General features: G+C 72.9%; 4 protein-coding genes across 4 annotated transcripts; 2 read left to right on the plus strand and 2 right to left on the minus strand.

Annotated features, from left to right (window-relative positions):
- The first annotated feature begins 222 nt into the window (after window positions 1–222).
- Window positions 223–2,031, plus strand: ORMDL2 (ORMDL sphingolipid biosynthesis regulator 2). The gene is made up of 4 exons (XM_086628570.1): window positions 223–259; window positions 701–875; window positions 1,102–1,253; window positions 1,506–2,031. Exons 2-4 carry the CDS (start codon window positions 702–704, stop codon window positions 1,639–1,641), a joined length of 462 nt encoding a protein of 153 aa, XP_086484696.1. The 5' UTR covers window positions 223–259; window position 701; the 3' UTR covers window positions 1,642–2,031.
- Window positions 2,032–3,004: 973 nt separating this feature from the next.
- DNAJC14 (DnaJ heat shock protein family (Hsp40) member C14) lies at window positions 3,005–5,317 on the minus strand. Its single transcript, XM_086628501.1, has 6 exons — window positions 4,214–5,317; window positions 4,024–4,130; window positions 3,821–3,940; window positions 3,546–3,706; window positions 3,359–3,461; window positions 3,005–3,233 (listed from the first exon to the last, which is right to left on the minus strand). Exons 1-6 carry the CDS (start codon window positions 5,315–5,317, stop codon window positions 3,005–3,007), a joined length of 1,824 nt encoding a protein of 607 aa, XP_086484627.1.
- Window positions 5,318–6,454: 1,137 nt separating this feature from the next.
- LOC147526536 (transmembrane protein 198-like) lies at window positions 6,455–8,295 on the plus strand. The gene is made up of 4 exons (XM_086628560.1): window positions 6,455–6,575; window positions 6,975–7,550; window positions 7,951–8,099; window positions 8,167–8,295. The coding sequence occupies exons 1-4, from the start codon at window positions 6,455–6,457 to the stop codon at window positions 8,293–8,295; spliced, it is 975 nt and encodes a 324-aa protein (XP_086484686.1).
- A 1,526-nt stretch (window positions 8,296–9,821) lies between these two features.
- Window positions 9,822–11,686, minus strand: PYM1 (PYM1 exon junction complex associated factor). The gene is made up of 3 exons (XM_086628571.1): window positions 11,638–11,686; window positions 10,902–10,995; window positions 9,822–10,350 (listed from the first exon to the last, which is right to left on the minus strand). The coding sequence occupies exons 1-3, from the start codon at window positions 11,666–11,668 to the stop codon at window positions 9,822–9,824; spliced, it is 654 nt and encodes a 217-aa protein (XP_086484697.1). The 5' UTR covers window positions 11,669–11,686.
- Window positions 11,687–11,774: the final 88 nt, after the last annotated feature.

Raw genomic sequence — 11,774 nt, forward strand, 5'->3', positions numbered from 1 at the left:
ACGCTTCCTGGACCGGGGATTTCAAACCACTTCCCAACATCGCCTCTGACGACTGGCCGGTCCTCACCCGCCCCTTTCCGCCCACTATTGGCCCGCCAGCGCGCGGGGGGCGGGGAGGCGCTGAGCGACGGGCGAAGCGACCAATGGAAGCGAAGAAACTCTGCGGCGCGGCCAATGGGGAGAGAGGGCCGGGCGCGCGGACTTCCTGGAGACGAGCTCGGGGGCGGGCGGGTCCTGGCAACGGCCGCGGAGCCGCCAGGTGGGTCGGGGGGAGCGGGGCCGACACCGGGGGGAGCGGAACGGGGGAAGCAGGGCGGGGAGAGCGGGGCTGGGGGGGAGCGAGATGGGGGGAGCGGGACCGGGGCCGGCACCGGGGCGAGCGGAACGGGGGAAGCGGGGCCGGAACCGGGGGGAGCGGGGCCGGGGAGGGGGGGTGCGAGACCGGGGGGAGCGGGACCGGGACGGAGGGGTGCGGGACCGGGGGAAGCGGGACTAGGGGAGCGGGGGCCGTTCCGTGCTCCTCGCCGCCGTGTCCGGGCCGAGAGGCGGCCGGTACCCAGAGCGGTGCGGGGGTTCAGAGGCGAGAGGTGCTGCGGGAAGAAGGCGAGTCCTGTGCCGTGCCGAGAGCCCCCCCCGGGCTCGGAGCCGCGGAGATTTGGGAAGAGCTCTCCCTCTGGAAGGCTCCGTGTGCCCGGGGCAGGATGAACGTCGGCGTGGCGCACAGCGAGGTGAACCCCAACACGCGGGTGCTGAACAGCCGGGGCATCTGGCTGGCGTACGTCATCTCCGTGGCAGTCCTGCACGTCGTGCTCCTCAGCATCCCCTTCTTCAGCATTCCCGTGGTCTGGACGCTCACCAACGTCATACACAACCTGGTCAGTGAAAGCCGGGCACGCAGGCTGGCATTCGGCGGGCACGCCTCCGTGTGCCCAGGGAGCCCCTGGTTCCCGCAGAGCACCCAGGGGAAGGCTGGGGGGGTTGGTGCTGCAGGGCAGCAGTTCCAGAGCTCGGGAATTGGCTTTGACAAGGCACAGAGCACGTTTGTGCTGCAGCAGCGGCTTGTCCCGGGCTCCACTTTCCATCCTGCCCTGAATCCTGCAGGTGATGTACCTGCTGCTGCACGCGGTGAAGGGCACCCCCTTTGAGACCCCGGACCAGGGCAAGGATCGCCTCCTCACGCACTGGGAGCAGATCGACTACGGGACGCAGTGCACTGCGTCGCGCAAGTTCCTCAGCGTCTCCCCAGTGGTGCTGTGAGTGCCGCGGGACGAAGCCGGGCGGGCATGGGGGGCTCAGGAGGGTGTCTGGGGCACACAGTGGCACTGCTGGGCTTCTGTCGGCACAGCCGCCCCGGCACGGGTGGGTTCTGGGCCTCGAGATGGTTTCCGAGGTGCCACCGTGTACGGGAAGCACCAGCCAGGTGCCCAAAATCCCCGTGGCGCTGGCAGCGGGGAGGCTGGCAGTGGCACAGAGCTCACCCGGAGTCTTCTCCCCGTGCCCCCCAGGTACCTCCTCACCAGCTTCTACACCAAGTACGACCCCGCGCACTTCATCATCAACACGGCCTCCCTGCTCAGCGTCCTTCTGCCCAAGCTGCCCCAGTTCCACGGCGTGCGGGTCTTTGGCATCAACAAGTACTGAGGCCCGGTGCTGCCAGCGGCGCCGGGGCCGCCGGAACGGCGTGGGACGTCGGCTGGAGAGCAGCGGTGAGGAGGGCTGCGCGCGGGGCAGGGTTTTACCCAGGCTCCTGCGTCTCCTCACCAGGACTTTGTCTTTTCGGGGCGGAGGAGCCCAGCGGAGCGGTACGGAGGAGCCGGCGTTTCGCACTAACCTCCACCTATCCCTGCGGAAAGCACCTGCGAGGGGAGAGCTGCCGAAGAGCGGGAAGAGTCACCCGCCTACACCTCCCTCATCCTCACGGATTTCGTTCCCACCACAATAAAGAACTCGGCGGGATGTCCTCGCGGTGGGACGAGCCCCGGCTCGCGCCCTCCGCCCTCAAACCGTGCTTTTAATTTAACGAACGCGTGGGAAAGGAGTACGTCCTGCTGGGAACGCAGCCGCTCCGCTCTGGCAGTACAAAACAGTTAGTGAAGAGCAGTCATGGCCTCCAGCACCCGTCCTCGGGGCGGTTTGGCTCCGGTGGGACCGTCCGGCTCCGGTGGGACTCCCCGCGACGGAGCGGCGCAGGCACCGTGCCGCTGCCTGGCACACGGCTCAAGGGCTGGGAAACGCCCAGGTGTGTCTTGGCAAAACCACGCCGGTACAACCCTGGGTTCCAGCCATGGCCCGTGACCGCCTCCTGCCTCGTTTTTTTTTTCCCCAAAAATAAGCTGCTCTTCATCCCCAGCACGGAGGGAGGGGGATGAGGGTCCCTCGAGCAAAGCTGAGGCAGGAAAAAGCAAAACCAGCACAGCCAGAAGCACAGGGGTCGGGCACGGGTGCCAGGTGGGCAGCACCACGGCTGATGTGTGTGGGGATTAACGATCCGTATGAGCAAAAAGCAAGGGGCTGCTTCAAAAAAGGAAAATCTGCCAACGGGGTGGGCAGAGGCTGCCCAGCCGCAGCTCCTCGGGGCGCAGCACAGCCGGGGGGGCTCATGGCAGCCCCTTCAGCAAACCCCTGGCACCGCTGGCCCCGCAGCCGTGGCTTACGGGGGGGGTGGGGAGCTCCCCCCACCCCAGCACCGGCGTGGAGGGGACAGGACCCCGCGGCAGCGGGGCCGGAGCGGCTCCAGCAGCCGTGGCCCCGCGAGCTGTGAGGGTGGCACTTGAACGTTGGCATTGACCCTGAAGAGATTCGGCAGCCGGGCACCGCCGGGCTCTTTGGTACTGCCAGCTCTGAGGCATGGCACAGCTCAGCTCGCCTTGGCCAAGCTCCCTGCTTACTCTTTAAATATAGAGATTACGTCTCTTTTTTTTAGAAAAAAAAAAGAAAAATAGATTTTTTTTTATTCGAAAAAGCCCTTTTTGTGCCCAGCTTAGCGCCGTCCGCCTGGCCCCGCTCAGCGCTGGAACGGCCGACGCACCTTCTTCCGCCTCTTGTGCTTCGCGTCGCCCTTGGGGGCACCACCCTCGGCCCTGGGGGGCACCCCAGGGGGGGCTGCTGCCCCCGGGGGCGCGGGGGGCGGCGGGAAGGGCCCCCCGGGCATCGGTCCTGAGCTGCCCTGAAAGACGCGGGCGAAGAAGTCCTGCAGGTCGGCAGCCGCGGTGGCGCTGCCCTTGGAGGTGCTCCTGCGGGGGGGACAGTGGGTGGTCAGGGGGGGCCCTCAGAGTTTTGCCCCTCCATGCCCACCGGGACGGCGGTCAGGCCTCAGCCGGTGCCACTTCCCGTCACCGCTCGCCCCGCTGGCACTCACCTCTGCCGCCCACCCGGCCCGGAGCTCCTGGAGCCGAAGGAGATGTGGTAGGGCACGCGGTGGGTGTCCGGGGAGATGCCCACGCGCTGGCAGCCGGCCCACTCTGCCGAGAGACAGGCGGCTGGCGGTTAAGCCGCCCTGGCAGGGGCACCCACTTGGTGTGGGGGCTCGGGGAGGTGGCACTCACCCGTGATGTCGTAGATCTTCCCGTCCATCATGGCCAAGTAGGTGATCTTCAGCCCCAGCAGGCTGGACTCGGCCCACAAGTCGCCCTCCTCGGCGGGGTGCAGCTGCCCGCACTCGGCGCAGTAACGGGCACTCAGGGGGTCTCGGTCCATCTCGAACCTCCTGCGGCGAGGGCAGGCGTTTCTGATCCCCACAGGAGCGGCACCGCCTCTGCTCCCCCCCCCCACACCACCTCCCCACACTCTGGGCCCCCCAACCCACTGCCATGGCACCTACTTGTGCTTCCCCTGGCACCTGCTGCACATCATGGTGTTCATGGCATCCCTCAGGTCGTCCTGCAGCCGGCTCAGGAACTCGCTCACGGACCGCGCCAGCTCACTCTCCGCCATCCACTTGCTGCGGGGCACGGGGACCACCGGGCTCGGACCCTGCGCGGGCACCCTGGCCCCCCCAGAGCCCCCCCAGCGTCACCCACTCACATCTCGAGCTCCTTCCTCCTCTCCGGGCTGCTGACCATGTCCCAGGCTGCCCGCAGCACCTTGAACGCCGCCTCTGCCCTCGGGTGCTCGCTCTTGTCCGGGTGCACCTGGCAGCACCAGGAAACCTCAGTGTTTTGGGGCTGGGGGGGGGCACGACACCCACTGCCGGAGCCCCCCACCGCCCACGCACCAGCACGGCCAGCCGGCGATAGGCCTTCTTCAGCTCGGCGTCCGACGCCGTCGCCTCCACGCCCAGCACCTGGAAGGGGTTCAGCTCCTCCTCGGGCACCTCCGCCATGCCCAGCAAGCGGGTCACCTCCTCCGCGGAGCTGGCGGCGGGACCCCTGCCATCAGGGCTGGCCGCCGCGTCGCCCGGCCTGTCTGTGGGTACCCCCGCGGGTGCCCAGGGGGGCACTCGCCATCTCCGCAGCCAGTCCCGGAGGTGGCGGCACGTCCGGCTCTCCCCGAGGAGCCCCCACGTCCTGCGGAGCGTGCCCACGTCCAGGAGCGCCCGCAGGCCAGCTACCCGCTGGCTGCTGCCCAGCCGGGCCAGCGCGGTGGTGCCCAGACGCCAGCCGAGCCGGAGGGTGCCCAGCAGCAGCATGAGGAGGAGGAGGAGGAAGGCGCCGAGCATCCAGAGCAGGCGGAGGACGAGCCCCGCCGCGCTCCGCAGCCAGCGGGCCGCCCGCAGGGAGCCGCTCCGGGCGCGCTGCCCGACCCGCCGGCCCCAGCCCCGCACGGTACCGGACGCCGAGCTCCGGTCGCGGCCGCCGAGGCGGCAGCAGGAGCAGAGCAGCCGCCCGCCCGGCCCCGCGCTCAGCCGCCGCGCCTGCGCCAGCGCCGCCGCCAGCAGCCCCCGGCAGCCGCGCAGCTCCGCCGCCGGCCCGGTCCCGGTCCCGTCCCCGCGGCTCCGCTTCCGCACCGGCCGGTGCCGTTTGTCCGCGCCGGCGTCGCGCCGCCCGCTCTCCTCCTCCTCCTTCGGGGCCGAGCGCTGCCGCTGCCGCCTCCGCCGCGGCCCCTTCCCGGCTCCGTCCTCCTCCGGCCCCGGGGCGGCGGCCCGGCGGCGGCAGGATCCGTCCCGCCAACGGCAGGAGCACCCGCCGGCGCTCAGGAACGGCAAATCGCGATCGTCACCGTCGTCCCCCGGGCCGGCGGCCGGTAGCCGCCCGCAGCTCCCGTTGCAGGCGGCGCTGTCCCACGCGGGGCGGCCGCCATCCCCGGGGCGCTCCCGGCTCCCGCCGGGGCCGGCGCCTCCTTCGGCCGCGGCCGCTTCCCGGTGCCGCGGCTGCTCCATCCCGGCGGCCCCGCGCTGGCCCCGGCCGGGCCTAAGTCACGGCCATCCCGCCGCGCCCTGCGAGCGACAGCGGCGTCAGCGGAGCCCCGGCAGGCCCCGGGGCCCCCCCCCCCCGACCGGCCCCAGGGCCGCTTTGACACCGATTTCGGGGAAATTCGCCCCAAAGGCGCTGCTCCGGTGCGGCACCCCCCCCCCCGCCAGCCCCGGGAGCGCGGGCCCGGGGGGGCCGGGACTCACCGCGCCGGTGCCGGCGGGGGGGGGGGGGTCGCCGCCGCCGCCTCCCGCCCCCCCCCGGGGTCCCTCACCCGCCTCACTTCCGCCTTCCGCCTTCCGCCCGCCGTCTCCCACTTCCGGGGGGCGTGGCTTAACGCGGGGCGCGTCGTTCCCTACGCCCCGCCCCTTAAAGGGGCAGCGCCCCGCGGGCCGTTCTCCCCCTCCCGCCGCCCCGGGAGGGACCCGGCGTCCTGCGCTGACCCCGTCACGTGCCCCGCGCACAAAGCGCCTCTGTCCCGCCCGGGGGGGCCCGCGCCGGGGCCGCGGCGTCTCCCACGAGCGTCCGGTCCCCCGGTCCCGCCCCCGCCCCACGCTCCCGGCCCCGCGCGGGACCCCCCGGCCGCCCCTCCCCGGCCCCGGGCCCGCCCCGCACCGCCCCCGGCCCCGCTCCCGGCGGAGTCTCGGCTCCGTGGCCGGGCCGGACCCCACCGCGATCCCCGGGACTACCGGCAGCGAGCGGGTGAGTCCCGGGACGGGCCGGGGGCGGCGGGGACCGAGCGGCGCCCCCCGCCCGGCCCCCCCCCCTCCCGTCCCGTCCCCCAGTGCTCCCGCCGCCCCCGCCCGGCCCCCCGGCAGCTGCCCGTGCCCCCCGCTCGCCGTCCCCAGTAGCTCCCGGTGCCCCTTCCCAGCGCCCCCCGCCCCGGCAGCTCCCCACAGTTTCCAGCGCCCCCAGCCCGGTGCTCCCAGTAACCGCCGGTCCCCCCAGATGTGCCCCCCCCCGCCGCGGCGCCGCTGCCAGATGTGGGTGAGGGGAGGGGGGCGCGCACCCACCGCCCGCAGAGCCCCGGGGGGGGGCGGAGGGGGGCGCGGGGGGGGCGGGGGGGCTCAGCACCGGCCCCCCCCAGCCCCCGCAGCCCCCGGGCGATGGAGCCCGGCGCCCCCCCCGCGCCCCGCTGCGCCCTGGAGCCCCGACCCCCCTACGAGCCCATCCCCGCCGCCCTCTGCGCCCTCGGTGCCCTCTTCGGCGTCGTCTGCGGCTGCTTCGGTGAGCGCTGGCACCGGGGGGGGCACGGGGGTGGGTGCACGGGGGGTGTGGGTGGGGGCATTGATGGGGGGTTAGAGCTGGGGCTCGCTGCGGGGGCATGGCAGGCACGTGGTGAGGGGCTTCGCAGGGACACGGTGGGGGATGAGGAGAGGGGCATCACGGGGGGCACGACGGGGGGGCACGGCTGTGGGGCACACAGTGGGGCATGGCCAGAAGGGACGGCACGAGATGGCACGGTTGGGGGGCACGGCCAGAAGGGATGGCACGAGGTGGCACGGTTGGGGGGCACGGCCAGAAGGGATAGCATGAGGTGGCACGGTTGGGGGGCATGGCCAGAAGGGACAGCACAGGGGGCACAACTAGGGCAGCCCCCGGTGACACCCCCCGTCCCGGTGCCAGGGTACCGCTGCTTCAAGGCCATCATGTTCCTGTCGGGGCTGCTCTTCGGCTCCATCGTCATCTTCCTCCTGTGCTACAAGGAGCGGGTGTTGGAGACGCAGCTGAGCCTGGAGGCCAGCGCGGGCATCGCCCTGGGCATCGGGCTGCTCTGCGGGCTGGTCACCATGCTGCTGCGCAGCGTCGGGCTCTTCACCACCGGGCTACTGCTGGGGCTGCTGCTGGCCACGGCCGCGCTGGTGGCGGCGGCACCGGTGCTGCCGCCGCCGAGCCCGTGGGTGCCGGCGGGCAGTTTGCTGGGGCTGGCGCTGCTCTGCGCCCTCCTGGCTCTGCAATGGCCGAAGGCTCTGACCATCCTCTCCACCGCCGTCTTCGGCGCCGCCGTCGTCGTCGTTTGCGCCGATTATTTCGTGGAGGCGCTGGCGCTGGTGCTCTACGTCTACGACCGGTTGCGGCTGGCACCAGTGGGGCCGCTGTGCTGGCACGGCTGGGTGGTACTGGGCGCCTGGCCGGCGCTCAGCCTCCTCGCCGTCCTGCTCCAGTGGAAGCTGACGGCTGACGGCTTCTCCCACACCGATGGTGAGGCGGGGGGCACTGGGGGAACCCCCTTCCTGGCCAGTTCGGGGGGTGCCGGGTGGTGGGGGCAGCGGGGAGGGGGTCTTGGCGCGTGGGTGAGCATGAAGGGGGTGGGATGGGGGGGCCAGGATGGGGCCAGGGGTGGGATGGCCAGAGGGATGGTGACTGGGGCGGCAGCGGGGACTGGGATGATGGGAAGGACGGGACTGGTGGCGGGGGGCGGGGGGCAGTGGGAACCGCGGTGGGGATGAGGATGGTGACGGTGCCGGGATGGCAACAGGTTGGGGATGGGGACGGTGGTGATGGGGCCGGCTGTGGGGACAGGGCTGGCGGTGGCCACGGCGATGGCGCCGGACGTGCCGCCGGGGCGGGGGGTGCCAGGCTCAGCCCCCGCTCCCCGCAGTCATCCTCAGCCGGCGGCAGAAGCGGCTGCAGCTGCTGCGCATCCGGCAGAAGGAGGCCAAGCGCCGGCAGAGCCTGGCACCCGCCGAGGGCACCTACCGCCGCAAACCCCCTCCCGTCAAGCGCTACGCGGGCGACGTGCTGGCCCCGGTGAGTCCGTGCCCCGGCCGGGCCGTGCCGGCGGCCGCGGGGCCGCGCTGACCCCCGTGTTCCCCAGAGCTACATCCGGAGCCTGCGGGACCGGCAGCTGGAGAGCGGGACCGCGCCGGGCCCCGCCGCCGCCGCCAACACCGACCGCGGCTCCGCCGCGCCCCTCGCCGCCCCCCCGCCCCGCCGCCGCCCCTGAGCCCCCCGACCCCTCACCAACGTGCCTTGGGGGCCCCCGGGCCCCCCTCCGCCGCTGTGCCTGCCCCTTTAAATAGGCAAATGAGATACTGTATGCCCCGCCCCCCCGGGGTGTGGCCTAGGGGAGGCGGGGCTTCATGGCACGTGGATGTTGGGGGACCCCCCCAGGGCCTGGGGTGTCCCCTGATGGTGGGGCAAGCCCCGTGCCCCCCCTGCTGCTGCCCACCCCATAACCTGCCCCACGGAGGGGGGAGCCTGGGGGGGGGCAGCCCCAGCCCCGTGAAAATAAAGCCCCACTTTTATTTTTTGTAGGACCTACTCAAACCCTGTGCACACACCGGGGGGCTGGCCCGGCTCCCCCCTCTGCTGTGGGGGGTCCCGAAAGCCTTGACCCCACTGCGTGGCAGGGGGTCACCCTACCATGGAACCACCCCCCCCGCCATGTGCTGGGCTTGCACAGCAGCTGCTGCGTTAGGGAACATTGTGGGGGTCCAGCGTGACCCCCCCAGCCCTCATCCCCTGTGGCTGGCGGTGAGGGGGGTGCAAGGGGTGGTGGGGACCCCCCCAGATCCCACCTTGGAGGAAGTGGGTCCTGCTGGTGGAGGGGGCTGGGGGCTGGGGAGGGCAATGCCAGGGGGGCCCCTGTGCCCGATGCCACAGGGGGGTGCCGGGCCATGAGGGTGGGGGTCAGAGGGTGCCCACCCCCAGCACGTGGTCCATCTTGGGGCATCCCCTCTGCCCAGGCCAGGTGCGCCCAACCCTCCCCCAGCAGCTCCACGGGTGCCAGCACCCACCCAGTCAGTCCCCATGACCCCCCCAGCCCCCTACACCCCCCTCCCCCCAGAGGCTGCGTCCCTGGGGTGAGGGGCCCCCCCTCACCGCCGTGTCCAGGCCCCTGGCTGCCCCGAGGCCCCTGGAAAGCCCTGGGGAGGGAGACACCCCCCACGCCCCCCCATTGGCACCCCTGGGGAGGAAGGGGATGGCTCAGCCCCCCCGCAGGATCACCAGGGAAACGGGGGGGGCACGATAGGAGGTTTGTCCCCCCCATCACTGTGGCACCACTGTGGCTGGATGCGGTGGGGGGGACACGGTGAGAGCCCCCCCATCGCTGCCAGGAGGGGTCCAGGTGGCCCCTGCCCACCTGAGAGCCCCCCCGGGGGGCTCTGCCACCATCATGGCCCCCCCCAGGGAAAACCAGAGGGGAGCTGCCGGCGCCGGGTCGCTCCTGCAATTTTATTATTGCATCATTTTTAAAAAGGGAGGAGGGGGCCGCAGCACAACACGCGGGGCCGCGGCGATCGGATTGGGGGGGGGAGGGGGTGGGCAGGAGGCTATGCCCCCCCCCAACGCAGCCCGGCCCCACCCCAAATAAAATTAAAAAAAAAGGAAAGGAGAGAGGAACGGGAGAGCCGCCGGGCTTGTAACGCCAACCGTTCCGGAAACAACCCGCCCCGCCAGCCCCCGCCCCGGTGCTCCCTCCGGGCAGCCGGTGCCCCCCCTCTGCCCCGCGCCCCCCCACCCCCCCCCTCACGAGTCCAGCTCCAGGTCCCGCAGTTCCTGCTCCAGCGCTTTCCGCCGGCCCAGCTTCTCCAGCTGCTCCTTCGTCGGCTGCTTCACCTCGCCGGCCGCCAGCCGCTGCTGCAGCTCCTCCACCTGCCGCAGCTTCTTCCGCAGGTTCTTCATCTTGCGGCTCTTCTCCGCGGCGGGCGCCTCCGCTTCGGCGCTGCCGCAGGCCGGCTGCGGCACGGGCGCCCCACTGTCCGCCGGCGGCTCGTCGGTGCCACCGCCGCCGCCGCTGCCCCCCGCCAGAGAGGCCTTCTCCAGCGCGGCGATCAGTCCGTCCGCCTCCCGCTCGCCCTTCTCCTGCTGCTGCTTCCGCTTCTCCTTGCGTTTCAAGTTCCTCCTCGCCGCTTTGGACAGTCCCGGCTCGCCGCTCTCCGCTCGGCCGGGCTGCTTGCCAGGCTGCTTGCCCGGCGGTGCCGCGGTGGCCTCCGGGCTCAGCCCCGGCGGCAGCTCGGGTTTGCTTTTGAAAAACTTGACGTATTTGTTCTCGTACCTGCGCAGAACGAGAGCCCGTGATGGCGCCTCTCCCGCCGCCGGTGCTCCGCCGGGCCCCGCCACGGTGCCAAGGGCCCCGGCGCGGCGCTAAAGACGCCGTCGCCAAACCCCGGGAACGCTCGGTGCCCCCAGCAAAACCTCCGATGTGGAGCCGCCCCCGTGTCCGGCTCTGCCCCAGGGGGACCTGCGGGCTCTGCCCCCACCACCCCAGCACACGCCGCCGCTCGGGGTCCTCCTCGTGCCCGCGGGCCGGCCCAGACCCGCATGGCCACACCGGGGGGCACCGGGGCGGGGGTGGATACGTACCGGCAGCACACGGCTTATGGGGTAGGGGTGAGGGGGTGGCAATCGCGCGGGCACCTGGAAAGAGACTGAGACCTCAAGACGTGACCCGGCGCGTGCGGCCCCCGGCGTGGCGGTGCCCGGGGACGGGACGGGACCCTCCGGCAGCGCCGCTCCCCTCTCCCGGCGCGGCGGACCCCAGCCCCGGAGGGGGGAGTCGGGAGACCCCCCCGCCCCAGCCCAGGGGACACCCCCTGCCCCACTTACACGGGCACCTCCTCCTGCGGCACGTAGCCCTCCTTCACCCGCCGCTGCTTCCGCCACGTGCCGTCGGGGCGCTGCGTGGAGGCGATGTACTTCCCTGCGACGGCAACGCCGCGTCGGCCGGGGGCACCCCCAGACCCCGCGGGGCACCCCCAGACCCCACGAGGGAACCGAGACACCCCATTGGAGCCCCGGGGCTCCCCAAGGGGCACCCGTGACACCCCCAGACCCCACGGGGCATCTGGGGCACCCCATGGGAGCCATGGGCACCCTCAGACACCACGGAGGAACCGAGACACCCCATGGGAGCCCCGGGGCACCCCAAGGGGCACCCGTGGCACCCCCAGACCCCACGAGGGAACCGGGACATCCCCATGGGAGCCCCGGGGCACCCCAAGGGGCACCCGGGGCACCTCCAGACCCCACGGGACAACCGTGGCACCCCCAGACCCCATGGGGCACCCCCAGACCCCAAGGGCCTCCCGGGGCACCCCACAGGGCCCCTCCTGCCCCGGCACCGGGGGGCACAGCGGCACCGCAGGCCGCGGGGCGGGGGCACGAGGTGGGTCCGGCCCCGCGGCGCCCGGCGAGGGGGCACGAACGGGGCCCCGAGCGCCCGGGGGGGGGCCCGGGGGGGCGGCGCTCGGCCCTACGGGGAGCGGGGCGGCCCCGCGAGCATCGGAGGGCGCCGGTTCCCCGCGGGCCGGGGGGGCCGCAGCCCCGCGGGGGCCGCACTCACCGGTCTCGTCAGTCACATAGGGAGTCGCCATCTTGCGAGCGCGACACACTTCCGGCCTCCCGGCCCCGCCCCGGAAGTGGCGGGGGCGGGGGCGGCAGGGCGTGGCCGCGGAAGAGAGACGCGGAGCGGGCGGCCAT

The sequence above is a fragment of the Tauraco erythrolophus genome, chromosome 31 (genome assembly GCF_009769465.1).
Source record: "Tauraco erythrolophus isolate bTauEry1 chromosome 31, bTauEry1.pri, whole genome shotgun sequence".
Classification (NCBI taxonomy): Eukaryota; Metazoa; Chordata; class Aves; order Musophagiformes; family Musophagidae; genus Tauraco; species Tauraco erythrolophus.